This window comes from Pollicipes pollicipes, unplaced genomic scaffold (assembly GCF_011947565.3).
Source record: "Pollicipes pollicipes isolate AB1234 unplaced genomic scaffold, Ppol_2.1 Scaffold_3841;HRSCAF=4506_pilon_pilon_pilon, whole genome shotgun sequence".
NCBI lineage: Eukaryota > Metazoa > Arthropoda > Thecostraca > Pollicipedomorpha > Pollicipedidae > Pollicipes > Pollicipes pollicipes.
In genome coordinates, this window is record NW_023596387.1 from 15140 (window position 1) to 38210 (window position 23071).

General features: G+C 50.3%; 2 protein-coding genes across 2 annotated transcripts; one reads left to right on the forward strand and one right to left on the reverse strand.

Annotated features, from left to right (window-relative positions):
* The first annotated feature begins 14107 nt into the window (after positions 1-14107).
* Positions 14108-18576, forward strand: LOC119093027 (tryptophan--tRNA ligase, mitochondrial). Its single transcript, XM_037215917.1, has 6 exons — positions 14108-14269; positions 16392-16559; positions 16747-17009; positions 17224-17228; positions 17539-17661; positions 18093-18576. The coding sequence occupies exons 1-6, from the start codon at positions 14210-14212 to the stop codon at positions 18545-18547; spliced, it is 1074 nt and encodes a 357-aa protein (XP_037071812.1). The 5' UTR covers positions 14108-14209; the 3' UTR covers positions 18548-18576.
* Positions 18577-19618: 1042 nt separating this feature from the next.
* LOC119093029 (solute carrier family 25 member 51-like) lies at positions 19619-22542 on the reverse strand. Its single transcript, XM_037215921.1, has 4 exons — positions 22412-22542; positions 21370-21493; positions 19891-20462; positions 19619-19651 (listed from the first exon to the last, which is right to left on the reverse strand). Exons 1-4 carry the CDS (start codon positions 22421-22423, stop codon positions 19619-19621), a joined length of 741 nt encoding a protein of 246 aa, XP_037071816.1. The 5' UTR covers positions 22424-22542.
* Between the last annotated feature and the right edge of the window lie 529 nt (positions 22543-23071).

Genomic DNA, 23071 nt, shown 5'->3' on the forward strand with positions numbered 1-23071 from the left:
CCCTATCTGACCCGGCGAGGGGAGTCAGATGCTTTGAAATGCCGCCGGACTAAATTCTACCAGGGCTGCGCGTCAAACCTTACCATGGGTCACCACCAAGGATTACAATCGGCCAGGATGGTTCCTGAACAGAAAATCATCTGCCGCTCCGCTGTAACTGTGGTATCCAGCGCTGGTTAACGTGAAAGCGTATTATTGCTAGTGACACTATTAGCGCGCATTATTCTACCCTTCCGCAATAGAAAGCTGCTGGTACTGCAGTTGCCTCCATGCATTCCTGACACGGGAGATTTTACGCAAGTAACGCTTCTTCGGACAGCCGGTTTGTTCAGGGTGTTGAACTGGCATGTGTGAAATGTGTTCTGCTAGCAATACGGCCCCGGGTGCTGGAGCGACTGTACCGAAAATATGCCCTCGGCAAGTGGGCCTAATACGAGAGGATCGTTGCCGACGTCATCGGCGGACTATGCGCGTGTTCACGTTGTCTCTAGTCTGGTATGGATTTTCACCAAATCAAAAGAATGGCCCGTAATCCTCACCCCCATTTACCGCTTTTCTAACGCGGACTGATGGTCGAGGCATGCGAACTCTCTCGCGTTTGCAATCAGAATTGGCAGAAAGCACCATTGGTTTGGTCTCAATGGCATCTCGCGACTGATACTAGTTTTTAATCCGTTAACAATTGGACCCATTATGGCAGGTCCAAGGTCGTACTTTCCGGAGAATTACACCTTTTCAGCTTTGCAGCTTTATACATAACAGCAACGTTCTTTGTGGCGCCATAAAACTTTAACAGACGTGTTTATTGTTCCATTTTTAGCACAATGGTGTATTTTTGTGTTTTGAGCGTACAGTTATGGCATATCGCTACGTCAATGTGACAATGTCGGTCCCCCGCGCGTGTTCCACGGCATCGTTGGTTGCTGCCCGCCGTACGCGTCGGCCGTATATCGCCGTGCAGTTTTTTTCCCCAAAACCATCGCTGCTCCGAAACCAGAAAGCTAGGCACACGATTTTGGTGTTAAAACATACAAATGGATGCTTCACAGGTCACTGAAAACTTGGGCGCAATCGCTCAACATGCGGGAGAGGCATCCTCAAAGACCCGAAGGGGTTGTATGATCCCCCCCCCCCTGCTACCAGGGCGAGGGTTAAGGCACGTAGGAGAAAACATCTGACCTGTAAGAGGCTGAAGACAGTCAACATCACACACTATTGGTCGACAGGAGGCCCGAAATGATCCACCCTTGGCCCCATTACAAACACAGGAGCCCCCGCAAACCCAAGAGAAGGGACCCGTTAGAAAGGCCGGAGCACCCAATATGCCAGGCGAGGATTTAATTATTTATGCCTAAAAGTTTCGCAAACCCAACCTATTTTGTTCGGTGCATGTTGACTTCAGTTCGCATCTGCCCGAAACACACCCGTCGACACATTGTTTCCATTTGCGAGCTGATGCGTGACCACTCTCTGTTAACAGTCAGCGTTTCAGTGCAGCCATCAGACACCCTCCATCCGTCAAACCTATGGATTGCCAACAGCTCCCCAGCTCGTGCGCTGCACTGCGAGTTAATCCGCTCCTGGCTGCCGACTTTAGCCGGTAGCAGTGTTAATTGTCGCCGATACGCCGCCCAGCCGGTCCGCTTTGATTGGTTTATGGTCACCGGTGCGCCGTCTCACGTCCCGTCCCCAGTCGGTCTGACAGCTGCCCCACAAACGACGGCACTAGTGTCCAGCACCACATGCTTGCTCGTTCATGCAGGTCGGCCACGGTGTGTTCTCCGGGTCAGATGGTTTTTAAGGTGTTCCCGGGCCGTCCACAACTTACGCTACACATTTACGGCCGTTTTCAGCCATACCCCCCTCCCCCCCCCCCCCCCCTCCTCCCCCTGTCACACACTGTGATCCTTCGCAACCTCTTCCCTTCTCCCCTGATAACTCTGTCTTAACCGTAACGTCTCAAAGAGATAAAGTATTTCTGACCCCTATTTGACCTGGAGGTGCGAGACAAAGACGGACGTATCCCTTGCCATGAAAGCACGCCAACAGCATACAATTTTTTCGGTTTTGAAACCTCTCGTTTCTGTCGCCCACTCTGCCAATCTAACTACACCTTCCTTTAAGTGGTTCGCCTGAGGCGTTCGCGCCAAGCGCACCTGATCAAACCACGTCTCTCGACGGGCCCCATTGCCTCTCAATGCGATAAAAGCCTCACTTCTGGTGTACACAGCTCTCACTCTGCATGTCCTGTATCGCGTCGTCATCACGGTTCTACCTGATCCGCAAAACAGACCCACAGTTTAACACTAAGCATTCGTGCACCGGGCGACGGGGGCTATTTTGGTATTTTCAACGCACGTTCTCCGGCATTTCAGTTCGCTTCACATCCACTCACGACGAACGCATCGGTCGGGTGATGCTGTATTTCAAATCATCATTTGACAGAGTAAGTAGGCTCGCACGACCTCCCCGCCGTAGCACTCAGCGGCAAGTGCCCGTCTCGCGGACCACGATGCCCCGGCCGGCTACGAAACATGCGACCGGCTGCGTGACTATGAAGTGCGGACCAAGGGGTCACTGCCAGCAAACGCAGATCTCAAGCGTCGTGCAGAACGTGACAGGCAGATAGCCGAAGTAAACTCACTTCGCTGTTCGTTTCGATACAGGCACGTTACCGAAATATCAATGCATCTATATTTCTATTCTCCTTGTTTTTCTCCGAGGGATAAGCCTATTACCACTGTCTTGTCTATGTGAACAATATTCCTCGCAAATGCACTAAACAACTTAAATATACTCTTCGATACGTCATTCGATACGTGGGCTTCGTAAGATTACCTTGGCAGGACGCTAAGTAGGGGAAAAATTTCCTCTTCCATGGTAATCTTCTGTCGCACGCAATCCCATGCCTCACCAACGTTGGGCTCGGTCCCACCATGTTTCGCGTTGATGTACCGAGCTTGGTCAGATTTGGATGTTTCTTGACTTTAAAAAATGATATTTATACTGATTTTATCATTTGTCACATTTACATAATTTTGTCTCACAAATAACTAGTTGAATACATGTACAATAAGGAAAAGCATAATGTGACTATTCTCCAACATTTATATTTTTCAAGAAACATAGTGCATTGAATTTCTGCTGATCATTTTAAATGAGCACAAGTAGTGATGACATCTATATCTCATAATTTTGACCCGTGTGCTTGAATAGGCAAGTATCACTGACTGCTATGAAATAGTGTTCTGGCCTTGGTTCACAAAAACTCAAGTTTAACATGATAATGTCTCCAGCATGCTTTTAACATGCTTTCAAAGGAGTAGTTGTGGTCTCACATGCCTATTTGCAACTTAGATGTAACCATTGACTTGTAGACCCTGACAATAGACACCAAAAATAAACAATCATTCCAGCTCCCACATTATAATGCCTGATGCCTGGTACTAAAGGTTATGGCTACAGGAGACACAGATGGCTAAGCCAAAAGATCTTGATGACTGCAATCAAGCATGGGGTTAGAAATACATGTCCCAGGAGCATCAGTATGGTAGTACAACTCACCACCACATCCTAGCACCGGATACCCCGTGCGTGGAAAGGGTTGTCCAAAATATGGCGGCTAGGATGAAAGGTTTTGAAGTTCTGTGCCGAGTGTAAGGTTTCAAGGTGATTTGCTACAGGACATCAGTACTCTGGTCATTGTGCCACCGTCCGTGCGTCTCACATAAACTGCACTACGTTTTGCAAAGAATAATTGCAGCAGGTATTTATAAGAGGCCAAAGCATGTTGAGAAACCACGGAAGACTTAAACGTTTTCAGGGCATTGAAATTAAAAGAATGACATAGCTTACAAACAGGATCACGCTGAAATAGTTGGTCAGACACGAAGTCAGCCATGAAATCAGTCGTCTCTGTAGATTGCACATAATTTTGGGAGGATGCACATTACCTTCTTCCAATGAAATCAACCGATTTTTAAAGGACAACTGGACTGTTCTTTCTTGGCAGGACGACGTGATACACCATCTGGATGGTTTGCCACCCTGAAGGCGGAGGCCAGCCGCGCCATAGAGCCGACGGCAGGACCGTCCAGGAAGGCCGCCGAGACGTCAGCCCTTCAGCCCTTCACGGAGAACCCAAGGGACCGAGTCGATGACGACGGCGATGGCGATGGCGCTGTGGATCCCCTGTCACGTCAGACCGTTTGACCTGTCGGTGCCCGCGAAGGTCCGCAACGTCCCCTCCCCTCTCCACCCCCCCCCCCCCCCCCACCGCCTGTGGCTAACCCAACGGCCGGTGCGCACAACACCATGTCGGATCTCCTAGGCAAGATGCAGAAGTCCATTCTTCAAGACCTGGACGATCACGCTAAGCATGACCCGACATGGGACAAGGCGCTGTCGGCATTCATGACTGACTGGTGCGCCGCACACTCCGCAGGACTACGTCAAGCAAAATTGAGCGCTGGGTCGCGGAACATGTCATGTCAAGCTGAGGTCATGGAACGGCGAGTTGAGTAGTCAAACAGACAACACACCATAGAAATGTTCTCATGCAGACTGTTTGCTCTCAGTTCAGTGTTATGATCATTGCATGTTGACCAGATGCCTCGCCGTGGAAATATCCCAGCCTCTCGGTAAATACCTATAGCTACAAGCTTAAGCTTAGTGGGGCTTTACTGTTTGAGGCCTTTCTAGTCGTTCCAAATACAGAGTTTAAGTTGATGACACGCATGTAAGTGTAAATGTGCTTGGGGAAGTGTGCAATATATCTGGTGTGTGCATGCATTGAAGAATAGAGGTGGTGCGCACAGGAACCTACAATGTTTGTCTCGGGGCACCCAGCCGCTCCCTGCATGCCTGTACCGAGTGCCGGCCCGGCTCGGGCTGCTGCTGTGCGTAGGGCTGGAAAGGAGTCCGATTTAACGTTGCGTAGTCTTCGTCTTCGTTGTGGCTATGGAAGCGGGGGTGGCTTGATACGATTACGTGTGACGATGATGTGTTGTATTTGATGGTTTTACGATGACGATGTGTTCGCCTGCGGACGGGAAACTGTGCGCTGTGCTTGGTGTAGCCTCCTTTTTGGCTGCATAGATCACTTGGACAGCTTGTGAATGTTGTTTTATTGTGTCTGTGAGAAGTCCTTTGGACGGAATGTGTTACGTCTGGTTTAGGTGGAATGCGTTTAAACTGTCGTCGTTTCGTGTCTGCTAAGGTGTGTTCTGTTGGTCTGAATACACTAGCATGGCATGTTGAAGCTGATGATCTCGTTGATATCACCGACCACGATTTGTAGGTCTTCGGGTGTTTAGCCGGGAATATTGTATGAAGATCAATGTACCATTGCCATAAGTAGGCAATGACGTCCGGTACAGTGCGCCATCTCATTTAAAGGCTGTGCCATTAAAAGAGCACAGCCGACGGGGTTCCAAGAGATGATAGGAGGTGTCAGTTGACGTAGCGCGAGACCTGTCTGCTCCAAATCGGATCCCGTGCATTGGGATTTCTCGTGGCATCATCTGGAGTTTCGGTTCCACGTCGTTCTTTATGCAAGTTACGGCGTGGAATAAACTAGCAATGTGGGCATGTGTACAATTAACATGTTTTAAGTCCCGTTGCTTTCAGAACGAATATCCAGGAACGTGTGCAGTGACATAATTTTCAGTGGTTACAGATTCCCATCAGAGCTCTCGTTTTGCCAAATTTGCTGGGGAAAGCATTGAGCACAGGACTGATCAGCCTGGGGTACGGCGAACATCATGAGGTTTGAATGTACTAAATGAACGCGAATGAGTTTAGATCTGGGTATAAATGCCCGTTCCCCCCATTGCCACATTACATGCCCATTCTCTCCTTATGTGGGTACCTTAGATACATTTATAATATATTTCGGTTCCTATGCCTTTATGCTTTCTTTTGGTATCTGAGGGCTGAGTGGCAAAAGGGATTTATAAATTGGAAATGAGATCGAAGATATTGCATCGTCCACAATTCTTCAAGGAGGCCTGCATTCCGCGGGATGTTCATCAGCATGACGTGCTATTTTGTAGGGATCCACGTCTTTACGGCAGAGTAAGATGAAAGTGGGAGAAAGAGAAGGGGACGGGGCGTAAGATCGTTCGCTCAGCTGCGAATTGTCCGCGGTCCGAGAAGGCGAGGCCCGCAACGAAATGCGATCTTAAGGCGCTGGACCACGTGGCGATCTTATGACCAATGGACTGCTCTGTTGACGTCCAAACTACTTACAAAAAAGAATGCGTAAAAATAATAGAAAGGAGCAAACGCAAAATATTTGGGGCGGTTTCGCTGCATTTCCGTCGCTTTCACTCAATGTATGCTCGACAATGTAGGTTTTAGTGGCCTCAGCTTTCATGCTCCAAAACCTTGTTTCTCGTTGTTCTTGAAAACTAGTCACTGGAGCTACAGCAAATATAAATGTATATACAAACTGATATAATAACTATTTGTGATATTGCTTTTAATGACCTTAAGAATTTCATAAAACGTGCTCATTCGTAGAATTCGCCTTAAATAAAAAGGAGATCTCAAAAAGGTGTAAATAATCATATAAACACAAAACTAAAGGTTCTGCTCGACGGAGAACAATAAACGCTACCCTGTGAGGAGGACATAATTTCTCCGCCCCTGTTGTGTCGGCCTCCGAGCCCCGATCACGGAGCAGCCTGACGTCCCAGGTGGTGTGGTTTTGTATATAACCTTATGGAGCGGGTGAGCAGAAAAATGTGTTGTCCAAAATAAATAGTGCAAACCATGTTCTTCCTGGTTTTGACCTTTTTTCCCCCAAAGTTGTGGAGGGACCAGCATCTTACCAAACTAAATAGGAAATTACATGCCTGGTCTCGAAGCATGTACATCTAGGTCAGTAAAGGCCTAGGCAGGCGTCAAGTTGCCCCAGAATCTTTCCCTCGGGTGAGAAAGTGTAATGAGACGCCAAGTGCTTCACCACATCTTCTCTGTATTTGTCTCGCACCGTCAGGGGCTGTAACCCCTGCGGGGGCCGCGAGCCGAGGCCGTGCGAACGAGCCGGGGCCGTGCGAACTGCGGCGGCGGCGCGCATCTGCCGCGCGGCCGGGGCCGGCCTGCGAACCTGACCATGTGCCGCGCCCCGCCCCAGCAGGGGCGCAGGACACATACCACTGCACTACGAACAGAAAGACTGTACTGTGGCTAAAATGTAGCTGCACTTCCTACTGTGCCCCAGATGCTCCTATTTATATTGTGGCTTGCATGACATTGGAATAATAAACTTGTCACAATGTGCCCTGGGGAATGACGCAACAGGTGCACAAAATAGAATGTAAAAAATTGTTCTCCGTGAGCGACGTCAGATGGAGGCAAGCTATTCCTGCAACTTCGACGCATTGCGTGCCACACTCACGGCTGAACGAGGGATACTGCCTGCGGGTTCCAGCCGAATCTCTCTATCATATCACATATAATATTTCTTTGCAATGCATTCAGTGCCCAGGTCTGTTGCTGCTCACCAGCACATGTTTAACTCACCTACCGTACAACGACACCAACAAGCTCACAAAGCGGGCCCAACCCCGCACCCAAAACAACAGCGTCTCTCGACGCACCAGGGAGAAGCGCGGAGAATATCTCGCACACTGCACGAGTCAACGTTTCTGGATTGCACATAATCGTAACACAAGAAAATTGATACGAAAGTATATGACGTGAACGTGACATGTACCTCTAAAAATAAGGTGAATTAATCATATATTGATGAATAAGTTCTTCTTCATTCTTTTTAAATCGTCTTTTTATTGAATTTTTCTGGAAACTATCAAAAGTGGATATTGTATGGAACGTATAACAGTGATGTTAAACATCTCCTAAACACTCGCTCGTGCACGTGGAAAGCCGAGGCTCCGCGAGTCTCCGGCTCTTGGGGAGGATTTACCATTGGAGAGGAGGCATATTATCCACCAAGAAATCCGAGCTGAATACTTAATGACCGTGCATAAAAGAGTCGTCAAACAGAAGTATGGAATTTTTTCTATGCACCCACAGAGCGTCCTCACAGAATCATGATCTGAGTGTACAGCTAAAGCAGGGTTTCTTGTTCTCCGTTGAGCAGAACTTCTACTGGTGTATTCATATGATTATTCACGTTTTTTGAGATCTAACTTTTGTTTTAGCCGGGTTTTGCCAACCAACATTTTTTTTTTTAAAAATCAATACGGTCCTAAAAAGCAATGTCAAAACCGATAATCAACCTACAGCGGCTATGTCGTTGAAGACTGCTATTGCGCGCGCGCCATTTATGTAGCCTGCCGACCTTGTTTTGGAGGAGTCGCGCGAGGAGCGGTGGTAGCGCGGCTGGGTTGTGGTGCAGATAAGGGCGATATATAAATTTAGTTCATTGTCATACACTGAGAAAGGCATTGTATCGGACTCAACGCCGGTGGCTAGATGCAGTGATGCCAACCTTATGCGACTGGGTTGCTCCGTGAGGATGAAACAATTCCTCCGCCCCTGCTGCGCTGGGATCTCAGCCCGATCACGCAGCAGCCTGAGGTCTCGGGTGGTGTAGTTTTGTACATAATTTGGTGGAGCGGGTGAGCAGAGAAATCTTTCATCCCCTTGATAAGGAGCAAACCATGTTCTCCCTGATTTTGACTGAGTTTTTTTCTCAAAGTTGTGGAGAGGATGGCATCCCATCCAGCTAAATAGGGAACCACACACTTGTTCCCAAATTAAGTACATTAGGTCAGTAAAAGCCTAGGCGGGTATCACATTGCCCCAAAATCTTTCCTCCGGGTGAGAAAGATTGTACCTGGGCTAGAATGTAGCTGTGCTAACTACAACTTCTCCCATTTCAGTGTTATGATCATTGCATGTTCATCAGATGCCTTGTCTTGGAAATATCCCGGCTTTTCAGTAAATGCCTATAGCTACAAGCTCAGGCTTAGTGGGACTTTACTATCTGAGGCCTTTTTAGTCGCTCCAAACGCAGAGTTTGAGGCGATGGTACGCATTTAAGTCTAAATGTGCCTGGGTAAGTGTGCAAGATATCTGGTGTGTGCATGTATTGAGGAATAGAGGTGGTGCACACAGGAACCTACAATGTTTATCATGGGGCGCCCAGCCGTTCCCTGCATGCCTGTTCCGGGTGCCGGCCGGCTCGGGCTGCTGCTGTGCGTAGGGCTGGGAAGGAGTCCGGTTTAACCTTGATCAGTCGTCATCTTCGTTGTGGCTATGGAAGCGGGGGTGGCTTGATGCGATGATGTGTGACGATGGTATCTGATGGTGTATTTGATGGTTTTGTGATGACGATGCGTTTGCTTGCGGACGGGAAGCTGTACGCTGTGCTAGGTGCAGTCTCCTTTGTGGCTGCATAAACCACTTGGATAGCTTGTGAATGTTGTTTTACTGTGTCTGTGAGAAGTCCTTTGGACGGAATGCGTTATGTCTGGTTTACGCGGAATGTGTCTAAACTGTCGTCGTTTCCTGCCTGCTAAGGTGTGTTCTGTCGATCTGAATACACGTGCATGGCATGTTGAAGCTGATGACCTCGTTCATATCACCGTCCACGATTTGTAGGTCTTCGAGTGTTTAGCCGGGATTATTTTTCCTCTCACTTCCTCTGGCCAGCCTTGGGTTACCGGGCTGCGCATATTTCTTCATACATGAGTATCCCAGTGACCGCCAGCAGCGGTGTTAGAAATAGTGCTGAGCGAAATCACCCAGCTATCAATGTTCTGGCAAAAATGTTTTGTCCTACCAAATATCAGAGGTGATGAGAAATATATTTATAATATCATTTTGTAAATACATTTATATTTACCGTAGCCCAACAACTAGCTTTCAAGAACAACGAGAAACAAGGTTTTGGAGCAGGAAAGCTGAGGCCACTAAAACCTACGTTGTCGAGCATATATTGGATAAAAGAGATGAAAATGCAGCGAAACTTCCCCAACTATTTTGCGTTTGCTTCTATCTTTTATTTCTATGCATTCTTTTTTGTAAGCAGTTTAGACGTCAACAGAGCCGTCCAATGGTCATAAGATCGCCACGTGGTCCAGCGCCTTAAGATCGCATTTCGTTGAGGGTCTCTCTCTGAGGACTTATCGGGCCGCGGACAAATCGCAGCTGAGCTAGCGATCTTATGCCCAGCCCCATCTCTTTCTCCCACTTCCACTTTACTCTGCCGTAAAGACGTGGATCTTTACAAAATAGCACGTCACGCTGATGAAAATCCCGCTGAATGCAGTCCTCCTTGAAGGATTTTGGACCATGAAATATCTTTGATCTCATATCAACTTCTGACTCGCTTTTTCCACTCAGTCCTCAGATACCAACGGAAAACATAAAGGCATAGAAACCCAAATGTACTCTCATAAATGTACCTTAGGCACCCACATAAGGAGAGAATGGGCATGCAATGTAACAATTGAGAGAATGAACATTTAGACCAGGACTTAGACTCAATTGCATTCATTTAGTACATTCAAACCTCATGTTTACCGTACCCCAGGTCGGTCAGTCCTGCGCTCAATGCTTTCAACAAATTCAGCAAAACCGAAGCTCTGATGGGATTCTATGACCACTAAACATTATTAATCATTGCACACGCTCCTGGATGTCCGTTCTGAAAGCAACGGGACCTAAACCATGTTAATTATACAGGTGCCTAGATTGCTAGTTTATTCCATGTCGTAACTTGTATAAAGAACGACGCAAAACCGGAATCCCGCATGATCCCACGAGAATACCCAATGCATGGGATCCGAATTGGAGCAGACCGGTCTCGCGCTGCGTCAACTGACACCTCCCATCATTTCTTGGAACCCCGTCGACTGTACTCTCTTAATGACATGGCCTTTAAATGAGATGGTACACTGTACCGGTCGTCATTGACTTCTTATGGCAATGGTACAGTGGTCCTCATACAATAATCCCGGCTAAACACTCGAAGACCTACAAATCGTGGACGGTGATATGAACGAGATCATCAGCCTCAGTATGCCATGCAAGTGCATTCAGATCGACAGAACACACCTTAGCAGGCAGGAAACGACGACAGTTTAGACACATTCCGCGTAAACCAGACATAACACATTCCGTCCAAAGGACTTCTCACAGACACAATAAAACAACACTCACAAGCTATCCAAGTGGTTTATGCAGCCACAAAGGAGACTGCACCTGGCACAGCGTACAGCTTCCCGTCCGCCGGCAAACACATCGTCATCATAAAACCATCAAATACACCATCAGATACCATCGTCACACATCATCGCATCAAGCCACCCCCGCTTCCATAGCCACAACGAAGATGACGACTGATCAAGGTTAAACCGGACTCCTTCCCAGCCCTACGCACAGCAGCAGCCCGAGCCGGCCGGCACCCGGAACAGGCATGCAGGGAACCGCTGGGCGCCCCATGATAAACATTGTAGGTTCCTGTGTGCACCACCTCTATTCCTCAATACATGCACACACCAGATATCTTGCACACTTACCCAGGCACATTTAGACTTAAATGCGTACCATCGCCTCAAACTCTGCGTTTGGAGCGACTAAAAAGGCCTCAGATAGTAAAGTCCCACTAAGCCTGAGCTTGTAGCTATAGGCATTTACTGAAAAGCCGGGATATTTCCAAGACAAGGCATCTGATGAACATGCAATGATCATAACACTGAAATGGGAGAAAACAGCCTGCATGAGAACATTTCTATGGTGCGTTGTCTGTTTAACTACCCAACTCGCCCTTCCATGACTTCATTTTGACATGACACGTTCTGCGACCCAGCGCTCGATTTTGCTCGAAGCAGTCCTGCAGACTGTGCGGCACTGCGGCACGACGCTGTCCCAGATACCGCTGGTACGGGTGATTATCCCTTCCGGTGTTTGGAGGTCGACCAGCGAGCACATGCTACCGTCCACGAAGTGGACAGGCCTTCCGCCTCTCCGGCCGGGGTGTGGATGTGGCGGGCCACGCTTTTCCGCCAACCTAGTTGACCCTGCGCATAGAGCTGGCTCTGACAGGGGGGGGGGGGGGGCGCCGGAGGACGTGGCGACACACCCGTTAGTCATGAATGCCGACAGCACCATGTGCGATGTCGTGTCATGCTTAGGGTGATCGTCCAGATCTTGAAGAATGGACTTCTGCATCTTGCCTAGGAGATCCGACATGGTGTTGTGCGCACCGGCCGTTGGATTAGCCACAAGCGGTGGAGGATGGGGGGACCACCGCTGCGGACCACCGCGGGCGCCGACAGGTCAAACGATCTGACGTGACAGGGGATCCACAAAGTCATCGCCATCGCTGTCGTCATCGACTCGGTCCATTGGGTTCTCCGTGAAGGGCTGAAGGGCTGGCGTCTCGGCGGCCTTCCTGGACGGTCCTGGCGTCGGCTCTATGGCGAGGCTAGCCTCCGCCCTCAGGGTGGCAAACCATCCAGATGGTGTATCACGTCGTCCTGCCAAGAAAGAACAGTCCAATGATCTTTTGAAAATCAGCTGATGCCATTGGAAGAACACGGTGTGCGTCCTCCCAAAATTATATGCAATCTACACAGAGAACTGACTTTAACATGGCTGACTTGGTGTCTGACCACCTATTTCAGAGTGACCCTGTTTGTAAGCTGTCATTTTTTAAAATTTCAATGCCCTGAAAACATTTAAGTCTCCCACAGTTTCTCAGCATGCTTTGACCTATCATAAACGCCCGCTGCAAGTACTCTTCGCAAACTTGGTGCAGCTGATGTGAGGCACACAGATGGTGGAACAATGACCAGAGTGTTGATGTCCTGTAGCAAATCACCTGAAAACCTCACACTCTGCACCAAACTTCAAAACCTTTCATCCTAGTCATCAAACTTTGGGCAATCCTTTCCATGCACAGGGTATCTGGTGCTAGGATGCAGTAGCAAGATGTACTACTATCCTGATGCTCCTGGGACATGTATTTCTAACCCCATGACTGGTTGTGGTCATCAAGATCTGTTGGCTTAGCCATCTGTATCTCCTGTAGCCATAACTTTTAGTACCAGGCATCAGGTGTTAGAATGTGGGAGGCTGAAATGATTGTTTGTTTTTGGTGTCTACTGTCTGTGTCTGCACAGATTTGGAAAGCCTCCTATTTTACTGTCTACAAGCCAATGGTTACATCTAAGCTGTAAGTAGGCATGCAAGACCACAAGTATTCCTTTGAAAGCATGTTAAAAGCATGCTGGAGCCATGAGCATGTTTAACTTGAGTTTTTGTGAACCAAGGCCAGAACACTATTTCATAGCAGTCAGTGATATTTCATTATTCAAGCACATAGGTCAAAACTATGACATATGGATGTCATTACTGCTTGCATTCACTTAATATGATCAGCAAAAATTCAATGCACTATGCTTCTTGAAAAATAAATATGTTGGAAAATAGTCCTGTTATGCTCTATCTTATTGCACATGTATTCAACTAGTTATGTCTGAGAGAAAATCATTTAAATGTAACAGACAATAATATCAATATAAACCCAGAGTGCACAAAATACACAAAATGTTTGACATGTCTGGGGTAAGGGTAGATTATGTACAGTTAAGTAGTGACATCATGGGGACAATTTCAGCACATGCCCTCTAAATCCAAGAGCTGATAGTTTTAGCACACAGGTGCCACCAACTCTGATGGTAAGAGAGCCAATGTTTCAAGGAATCATGATATCACCAAGGTAGTTTCAGATATACAAATGCCAAAAAATCTTCACACACCAATAACTTGAATATTCAGTGTGATTTGGCCATGCTCAAGTCTCACATTACAATGTGAAGATCCAAGCATGGATGTCTTGCAGGTGCCCAGCGAAACAAGACTATAATTTTCTGACTGGATGCAGATGTTTTGTGTTATGATGGCTTCAGTTAGAAAACCTATGCATCACTTCCTATCACTGTACACCTTGTACTTTGTCACTTTGTACATTTCTTTGCTAAATTCACATAAAGATATGCTACTGGGCTGCTCCGTTTAGTGTCTATACGTAATAAACGCAGCCACTCTTAGTACGTATCGGTACTAAACACCGTTGCCCCTCTTAGCACCAATACGTACTAAATATTCTCGAGGATGTGTTGTACGTGCAAAGTTATGGGCGTTCGCAAAGGTGATTGTGCTGTTGATTTCAATGCTGGCGTGCGGTTAGTTGCGCACGCGAACGTGCGAACGGTATTCCTTGGCGGATATGACCCTGAGAAAGATTTGCGGACTGTCAAGTTCGCTTGTATGTCATCGCCGATTTTTGGTAAGTAGCCTTGGTGCTCTGATTATTCGGTGTAACGTGAAAAGTTGATAGCTTAGCCCCGGCTTGTTCATTTCGGTTCCCTTCCATTCCAAGAAATCCAAGTGTGGTGTTTTGCCAGAAATGTCACCCTTGATGTAAGCAAGGAAGGCCTTGAGCTCTTGATTTGTTTTGTTTGTGATTCCTATGCTGACAATAATTGACATTCAATGTGTCTGCAAGTGCTGTTGAAATAGAACTATCAAGGTAAGAATAGTTGTACAATCAGAATAAGATGGTTTAAGCTGTACTCACATGCTTTTACATATGGGCTGCCTTGAAAGGAATATTTTGTTCACACCTCACTAGCTGGTACAGTATTACCGCATTCCATCCAGGTTGAAAAAACATGGCAGACCAAGTGCTTCAGGCCCTTGGTAGATCAGAATGGACTCCTTACAGATCAGAATGTGCCATTTAAAGGTCTGAATGGGCTCTCTACAGACCAGAATGGGCTCTCTGCAGGTTGGGATGGGCTCATCACAGTGAAAAGTGGTCTCTGTCAGTAAGACAACTTAAATGGCCCCTGTATATGCAATAACTGACCCTTCACACCCAGTATTAGGTCATTCACAAGTTGGAATGGGCCCTCTATAGGCCAGAATGGGTTCTCTGCTGGCCAAAATTGGCAGTCCACAGCCAAGAATAGGGCTTCTATAAGACTAAATGGGTTTGTGTACAAGGCCGAATGGCCCACTCTACAGGTCAGAATGAGCAATGTACAGGATGGGCGCTGTATGACCTTCAGCAGTCGATGTGCCCTAAAACCCCAAATCATCATCATCATCGAGCAATGTACAGGCTGGAGTGGACTTTCATGGCATGGTCTCAATGGTTAATAATAAACCCCTACAGCTCATACCAGGCTCTTTACAGGTCATAATGTTTTTTTGTGGCCAAAATGGGTTCTCTGAAGGCTAGAATTGGGCCAGAATTGGCCCTTGACATGCTAGAATAGGTCCTCCAGGCAATATTGGCCCTCTGCAGGCTAGAGTGTGCCCTCCACAGTCAATAATAGGCCTTCTACAGGTCAGAATAGGCCCTCCACAGGCCCTGAAGTGCTCTCCTTTGATCCAAATGGATCTTGTATTGGCAGAATAAGCCCTTGGCAGGTCAGCTTGGGCTTTAACAGGTTTTGATGGTCTCTTTGGAATTCAGAATTGGCCCCTTACATGCAAGCATGGATCCTCCAAGTGGGGGGTGAGTGAGCTGTCCCTACTGCCCCCTCAGTTCCCATGCCCTTATGTAAGTCCTTATATCCTTTACATCAGTAAGACTCCTTTGTGGCCTGGGATGAGCATGGCAATAGCAAATGTGAAATATCTTTGCCATTTGCAAATAGGGGATGCAAAACATAAACAGATCAATCCTCTGATCTTGAGGAGCTCATACAAATGTGAGTTTTAAATAGTTTGAGAAGTTTCTCTTCCATGGATATAACAGCCAGAGGTGTAATTACATGTAGCATTTACACACAACCTAAAAAAAAAAACATTTACTGCTGTTGGCTGCCTTTGGGCCTGACATGACCAGGCATTTGAATCAGCATCATGCAATGAAGTTGAGGATTGTTTGCAAGCTCAGTGACAGGCACAGGTACTGCCAAAAATGCAAAGAGGGAACTCGTTTTGGGCCACTACTTATTGCAAAGTATAAAGGTGCGCTGGTGATCTGTATGTGGCTCATTTGCCTACACTGCCCGTCTGGCTTCATGTCAAATCTGGTTTGGCCTCCGAGATGTGAAACTTTTTCTCCAAGACGGCCCCAAAACGGGGGATGTATGGTTTGTTGTCATAATCCACATTGTAGACAACTGTACTTGGTGGTATGCTGACATAGAATTACCTGGAACACTAAATAGCACAACTGTGAATAACCATGCTACTTGCGACTGAAAAACCGCAAGGCGGCACGATCAGCAGTTGCACTGTTTTAAAGTCCGTCATAAGCGTGCCTGGCCAGAAAAGGCTGTCACAAAATTTCCGGACAGCTGACATTAAGACTCACTCGGCGTGGGGTTTGCTCATTACTACACATTCTTCAGGTGATTTTGAAGCTTAAATTTTATATGCATGTGCGATTCCAGCATGACACAAAGGCGAGGAGTTCCCGGGTGTTTTCGGGCGTTCAGCCAACGGGCAATCTCCACCTGGGCAACTACTTCGGAGCAATCCAAAGATGGGTCGAACTGCAGGAGACTGACAAGGAGCTGATATTCTGCATAGTGGATCTGCACTCTCTCACTGTGCCTCAGGTATGGTTGTCATTGCTATGTTTTGTCTGTGTCCGTACTTCAAATGAAAAAAATCTTACGGTGACACCGAATTGGCTATAGCACTCATGCTCCTCTTATTTCACCTACGGCGTTTTGCGTCCCGAGTATTTAGTTGACAACTTGACCTCCTCCGCCGTACGGACGGTTTTTGCCGCGCTGCCTGCAGCGGCGGGCGGACCTGAGCGCCAACATCACCCGCCTGACGGCCGGCCTGCTGGCGTGCGGCATCGACCCGGAGCGGGCCACGCTGTTCCTTCAGTCGGCGGTGCCGCAGCACACGCAGCTCGGCTGGGTGCTCTCCTGCCTGACCACCATGCCGCGGCTGGGCCAGCTGCCGCAGTACCGCGAGAAGGCCGCTGAGCATGGTGAGGTGCCGCTCGGCCTCTACCTCTACCCGGTGCTGCAGGCGGCCGACATACTGCTCTACAGGTGAGGGCGGCCGCGCCGGGTGGAGACGTCGAGTCGGAGCGCTGGGCCGGCTGCCGTGGGCTGCCGCGGGGCTGTGAGTTGTTAGAAGCGTGAGGCGTGGGGCGACCAACACCATGGGCGTCGCCGTCTGTGTTTGTCCACCCGCTGATGATTTTCCTCTTACTGGTGTAAGCGAAGTTCCGTTGTGAGCTGGAGTCTTGCCTGTGTTTCACAGTCAGGGTGATTCAGTTGATCAAGGTGTTTACTTATAACCACCGTCTGAGCGAGGATCCAGGCTTGCCACACGCGTTGTATCAGTGTCTAGCACGGATGTGCCCAATCGGAATGTTGTCTGACCAGAAGGCCGTTTGGCTGTCCCCAATGCTCCTAATCCGTTGAATTGGGTCTGTACTGGTTGAGTGTTGGCTTCACTGCACCCGCGACAATTTGACATACACTCGTGCCTCGTGCCCCAAAGCAATGCGTGCAGTCCGTTTGGAGGTTTATTTGTTTTTTATTTCGCCAGTGGCTAATGGTTTCTCTTGGACAGAGCAAACTGAGGTACCAGTCGGTCAAGACCAGCTACAGAATATTCAGCTTGCTCAACATCTGGGGAAGGCTTTCAACCGTCAATTCGGAAAACTCTTCCCACATCCCAAGGCTGTCGTCGATGGTAAGAGCATTGGCAGATCCAGAGGCCTAGGCTTGTTCTAAAAAGGAATAGGTTTGAAAAACAGTTCTTAAGTCAGTTTACCTTGCATCGCCGTGGTTGCTTGTTGAACATCCACTATAAGTGTGGATTGAGCGGTTTGAAATGCTAGGCCCCCTGACTCCTAAACGTATGTGAGTCGATTGTAGTAGCATTTGGTGCTGTCGTGAACTGATCAGCTAAGATTCGATCGTTCACTCTAGGATGCGATGAGAACCAGAACGTCTCTGACAAGGCATTTCTATGCCTTTTGGGTTGTTACTCGAGAACCGTGCGCGGTATTGCCGCGATTGCCCACATCTCGCGTCCGTCCTGAGCCCAAGGTGCACCGATCGACCTCCGAGATGAGTCCGTGTGCCCGAGTCGGCTTCCCTGACCGGCCGGCCGTGCCGCAGAGGACGCCGGCGGCCGGGTGCGCAGCCTGCGCGACCCCAGCCGCAAGATGTCCAAGTCGGACCCGGACTCGCGCAGCTGCGTCTACCTCAACGACCCGCCGGAGCGCATCCGTTCCAAGCTGAAGCTAGCGCTCACCGACTTCACGTCGGAGGTGTTTGCCAGCCCGGAACGGCCGGCAGTCACCGCCCTAATGACGCTGCACGCGCTGGCGGCCGGCCTGACGCTGGAGGGCGTGCGCAGCGCCGCCGCCGGCCTCACCACCGCCCAGTACAAGCTGCTGCTGGCCGACGTGCTGGCCGAGCGGCTGGCGCCGGTGCGGGACGCCTGGGCGCGGCTCGAGGCCGAGCCGCGCTACCTGAGCCAAGTGCTGGAGCGAGGACGGCAGAGGGCCGCCGAGGAGGCCGAGGTCACCTGGCGCGCTGTGGTGGATCGCGTCCAACTGAGGCTCTCGTGAGGCGTCACTGTAGGCTGTTATGACATGATGTCGAGGTGGGGGATGGGGGGGGGGGGGGTTGGCATGCCGGTAATGTGTGTGGTTGTGCGTGTTTAGGTGAGGCTCCTGTGGTCTGTTACGCTGTATGTGCCCACCTCGACTCTAAGACCCCTCCCATGTGTTGTCGTGCCATGTTGACCTTGTCTGGCTCAGGTGTAACTGTGGATGCTTGCCGGGAGGATGTGCTGTTGGTTTACCGCGGAGCCGCACGTGCGTCTCAGGCGTGACCGTGCGGACGTTGTCGTGTCGTGCTCGGCGCGCCCAGACGCAATATAGTCAGACTCAGCTCGGCCCCCCCGTTATCCCATCGGACTAACACGAGTGGCCCGGCGATGTCCGGGGCTGTATGACTGTCCTAGGCGTGAACTGCCTCGACTGATTTGTCGTCCGTGACGTAACAGCAAGCACGACGGCGGACATAGAAAAGACACGTGTTACCTTCGACGGAGAACCCTTGGAGACGAGCTGCGGAGCACACGGTCACGCTGTGAGGCGATTTTTGAAACAACTGATGTCTTTCCCTCCGACATTCTCTGCCTTGGGCGTCAGGAAAAAATTAATATCCAGGTGATACGATGAACATCACCGTTTCTCGGATCATCTGGCAGCTGTGACCCCGTCGCGCCACGCAGAGCCTGCCGATGAGAATGAAATCTTGGATTGGAGCTATCAAGGCTCGTATTCTTTCCCCATGAACTAACGAGAAATTCTTACTCAAATAACCACAACTCAAACGAATGCACGAGCCAGCCACCTTAGGCCAAGGCTTTGCCAAATCATCGCAAGTCGGTGGGGGGGGGGGGGGGGGAAGAGCAGGGGGTTCCTAGGGGGCGGGAAGAGCAGGGGGTTCGACGGGATGATATTCAGACGGCTCTACAGGTGCCGATGTATTGCACATCGCCATCACAAGGCACCGCGGTACAGCAGCGAGACTATCATCGACACTATGTGCGCACGCGCGCCGTCATCGGTTACTGACAAACATTTATTTTCTACGAGTTCACATCATCCTCGCAGTAAAACCACTTTCGCTCACGCACATACAATCACACCGGCGACCATGGGCTGAGGTGTAGACAATCCAGTACAATCGTCTGCGGGTCGGCGGCCGCCGCTCGGGATGGGGGTCGCACGGGGGGGGGGGGGCGGGGGGGGGGGGCACGCCTGGCGGTGCCGCGGTCACCAGCAGCCGCCCGCACCCTCGGCACCGACCACAATCACTGACTAGCGTGGTCGGTGCGCGTACGGACTGACCACCGGCGACAGCCGCCGCTCACTGCATGTAGCCCTTCAGAAGCTCGTACGTGCTGTTGATGATGCCCCAGCTGATGAGGGAGCGCGTTGTAGTTGACGTGCACGCCGCGGAAGAGGGCGCGCACGCTGCGGCCGCGCGCTCGGTACACCTCGCCAAGCGTCTCGACGATACCCCGGTACGGGCCACCCACGCCGCTCTGCATGTGCGTCTTGATCACGTTCAGCGGGTACATCACAGTCGAGATGAAGGCGCCGATGAGGGCGCCGCACGTGAAGTCCCAGGCGGCGGCCGAGGCGCGGCCGCCGCCGTGCGGCGCCGCCGCCTTCAGCCGCTCGCGCAGCCCGAAGAACAGCACGTTGCTGGCGCCGTTGCGCAGCAGGATAGGTACCATGCCGCGGTAGTATTCGGCCAGCCCGTGCACGCGCAGCTCGCGCGCCGCGTGCCACGTGTTGGCGTAGCGCGAGTGGTAGTGCCGATCTTGCATCAGGATCTGGATGCGCTCGAACGGCGTGAGAAGCGCCTCGGTGGCGCCGGCCAGCACGGCGGCGCCCATGTCAACCAGCGGCCGGCCCAGCCGGGGCAGCCGGCCCTCCAGCTGACGCTGGTACTGGTCGTACATGCCTGCGCGGCAGCACCGGCTGTCAGCGCCGGCACGCCGGACCGACACGGCGCGTGCAGACGTCGGCTCGGTCTGACCTGGCTGGGGTCTGATCTCACTGGCTGGGTCTCTTACTGGACCTACACAGGGACGCACAAAGTGTGGCCCCAGTCCGACAGTGGTGCCGGGATATAGGGTTGCCCCACACAAAACATTGCAAATTTTAGGCCATTTTCAGTCCCTCCCAGCCTGATTATGCGTTGGTAACGCCGGGCACGAAACACCTCCCCAGTTACGATGCTAATACAATATCAGCATGATTTGCAAGCACACCTGAGTGTAACGTTATGATGTCGAAAAATCGTCGCTCTGTTGAAAGGCTGTTTACGCTTCATCAAATCATCAGTCACGCTCTTGCTCCCTCCTTCCACGCATAACGTAGTTCAAGAACGGCCATCATTAGCGTAAAAATGAGGTTTTCCTTGATCAGTTAAATTCATTCTCATGGATATATGTTGCGCGTAAAAAACCGTGAATGGCTGTAGCACATTAACCTTTATACAAAGACAGCCATAGGAGCTCGTGAGGGATTCTGTTCATCAGGGTTGCTATTTTATGAAGAGTCGGGCAGAGCCGTCGAGCGATCAAACACGAAACTTATTAGATCTCATTGCCCGGCCTCGAGGCGCCGCTTTGATTTACTGCTGCGATCTCATATCACAGTCACAATCACATGATCACAAATCACAACTATGGTCCACACAGCCCACACATGACACGCTGCTGGCTCCGCATGCCCCAACACATCCCAGTAGGAATTCTGCGGAACACCACTGCCAGGTATGAGAACACTGCCAGAGACCAAACCGGATGAGGAAAAAACGCAGCAGTGCGACAGCGGCCGGCACCAATACCAAACACCAAACTCACCGAACATTACAGAGACCGATATTGTCTTCTGAAAGAGCGGTGGTAAGATGCCGCGGTACAGGAACAGCAGACCCTCGCTTCGCAGTTGACCCAGGGCTGACCACATGCTGACCCCGTGCAACATCTGGAACACAGCACACCTCCAGTACCCACAGGCATGAGTTCAACCACGTGTCTGGGCAGGGGGGGGGGGGGGGGAGAGGCGACGGGGGATCAGGATCGGTGGGTTTAAGCTGGAATCTGAAGGGACAACCTGACCTGAAAATTAAATTTGCAATGGTGAAACGTAAAAACCGTGCATTTTAGGGGCAAATTGGAATGGATAAATTCCATATCCATGTCCACACGTGCGCACGCTTCAGTCGGCGTCATGCGTGCGTTCCCTAGAAGTCAGACGAGGGCTGGTATCTCGCACACGATCTGTCCTCTGCGTGAGACTACACCTGCGTATTTCAAGGCGCAAATAGTCAGACGTCGGTGAAAAAGGAATGGTTCTCACATTTATCCCAAGGACCAGAACTGAGTGCAAACCGGTGCGACGCACCAGAACCGATGCGACGCACACGCCAGACCCGCATGTTACAATGGCTAGAGCAGACGGCAAATACCGACCAATATGGCATGTACTGGACGAGTGCGGAAAAGACTGGGCTATTCGCTGCCATGGCTTGACCAGTATGATAGAGGCTGGACCAGTACAGAACAGCAATTCTACCGGAACGGTAGATGCTGGACCAGAATCAGTGCAAAGTTTGAAACAGTGTGGCATGATGGCTGAACCAGCAATAGAGAGGTTGACCCCAGTCAGCTACCAGTATGGAACCGAATATGCAGGACAATTTCGTACAGAACCTACGCCAGCATCTACCGAGACCGCTGACCAATCCAGAATGCTTGGGCTTCCAAAAAGCGTAAAAGTTAATGGCGCCCACATCAACGCACCCTGCTGTTGGCGATACTGATTTGGGATCACTCGAAAGAGTAACCACCACACCAAAACGAAGCCAGCCATAGCACCGCGGCCAGCACACCACCGGCTCACCTGCCGGAACATGATCTTGTTGATGGGGAAGGTGATGGTGATGTTGATAAAGGCGGCGCCCCAGCCGCAGAGGAACTCGCTGCCGGGGGCGATGAGCGGCCGCGCGACGCGCTCGGGCACGCCCGGCGGCGACATGGCGACCCTGGAGACGGCCGCCCGGCCGGCAGCCCACCTCAGCAGCCTGAGACGGACACAGACAGCGGCATCAGGCATGGCAGCGACGGCATGGCTGCCACTAAAGACGGCAGCCCACCTCAGCCCAGCCCACCAGCCCACCCAGAGTAAATTACGAATCCCTTAAACAAAAGCATCACGTATACAACTTCAAAGGCTTCTACAGTGGCCTTCAGAGAGTATACCCATACTCCGACATAATAATGTTGTAATGTGTGATGGCAACTCCGCGCAGTGTTTCTAGCTAGCACAATTGTTCCCCCACCCGTGGCAACGAACATGACATATCTTAGTGGAGGATTAAACACGATAGAGCAGACCGATACCCAATGGTCAATGTTACGTGGGCCCGTCTTCACGCAATGTCAAGTAACAGTTCACTTGAAGCGTCGCCATGGTAGGATATCAAGCAACATGCCCCTGACCTCTAGCATAGGGCCTCCTGACATCGGTGCAGACCAGAAATGCCTTTTACGCCAAATAGCT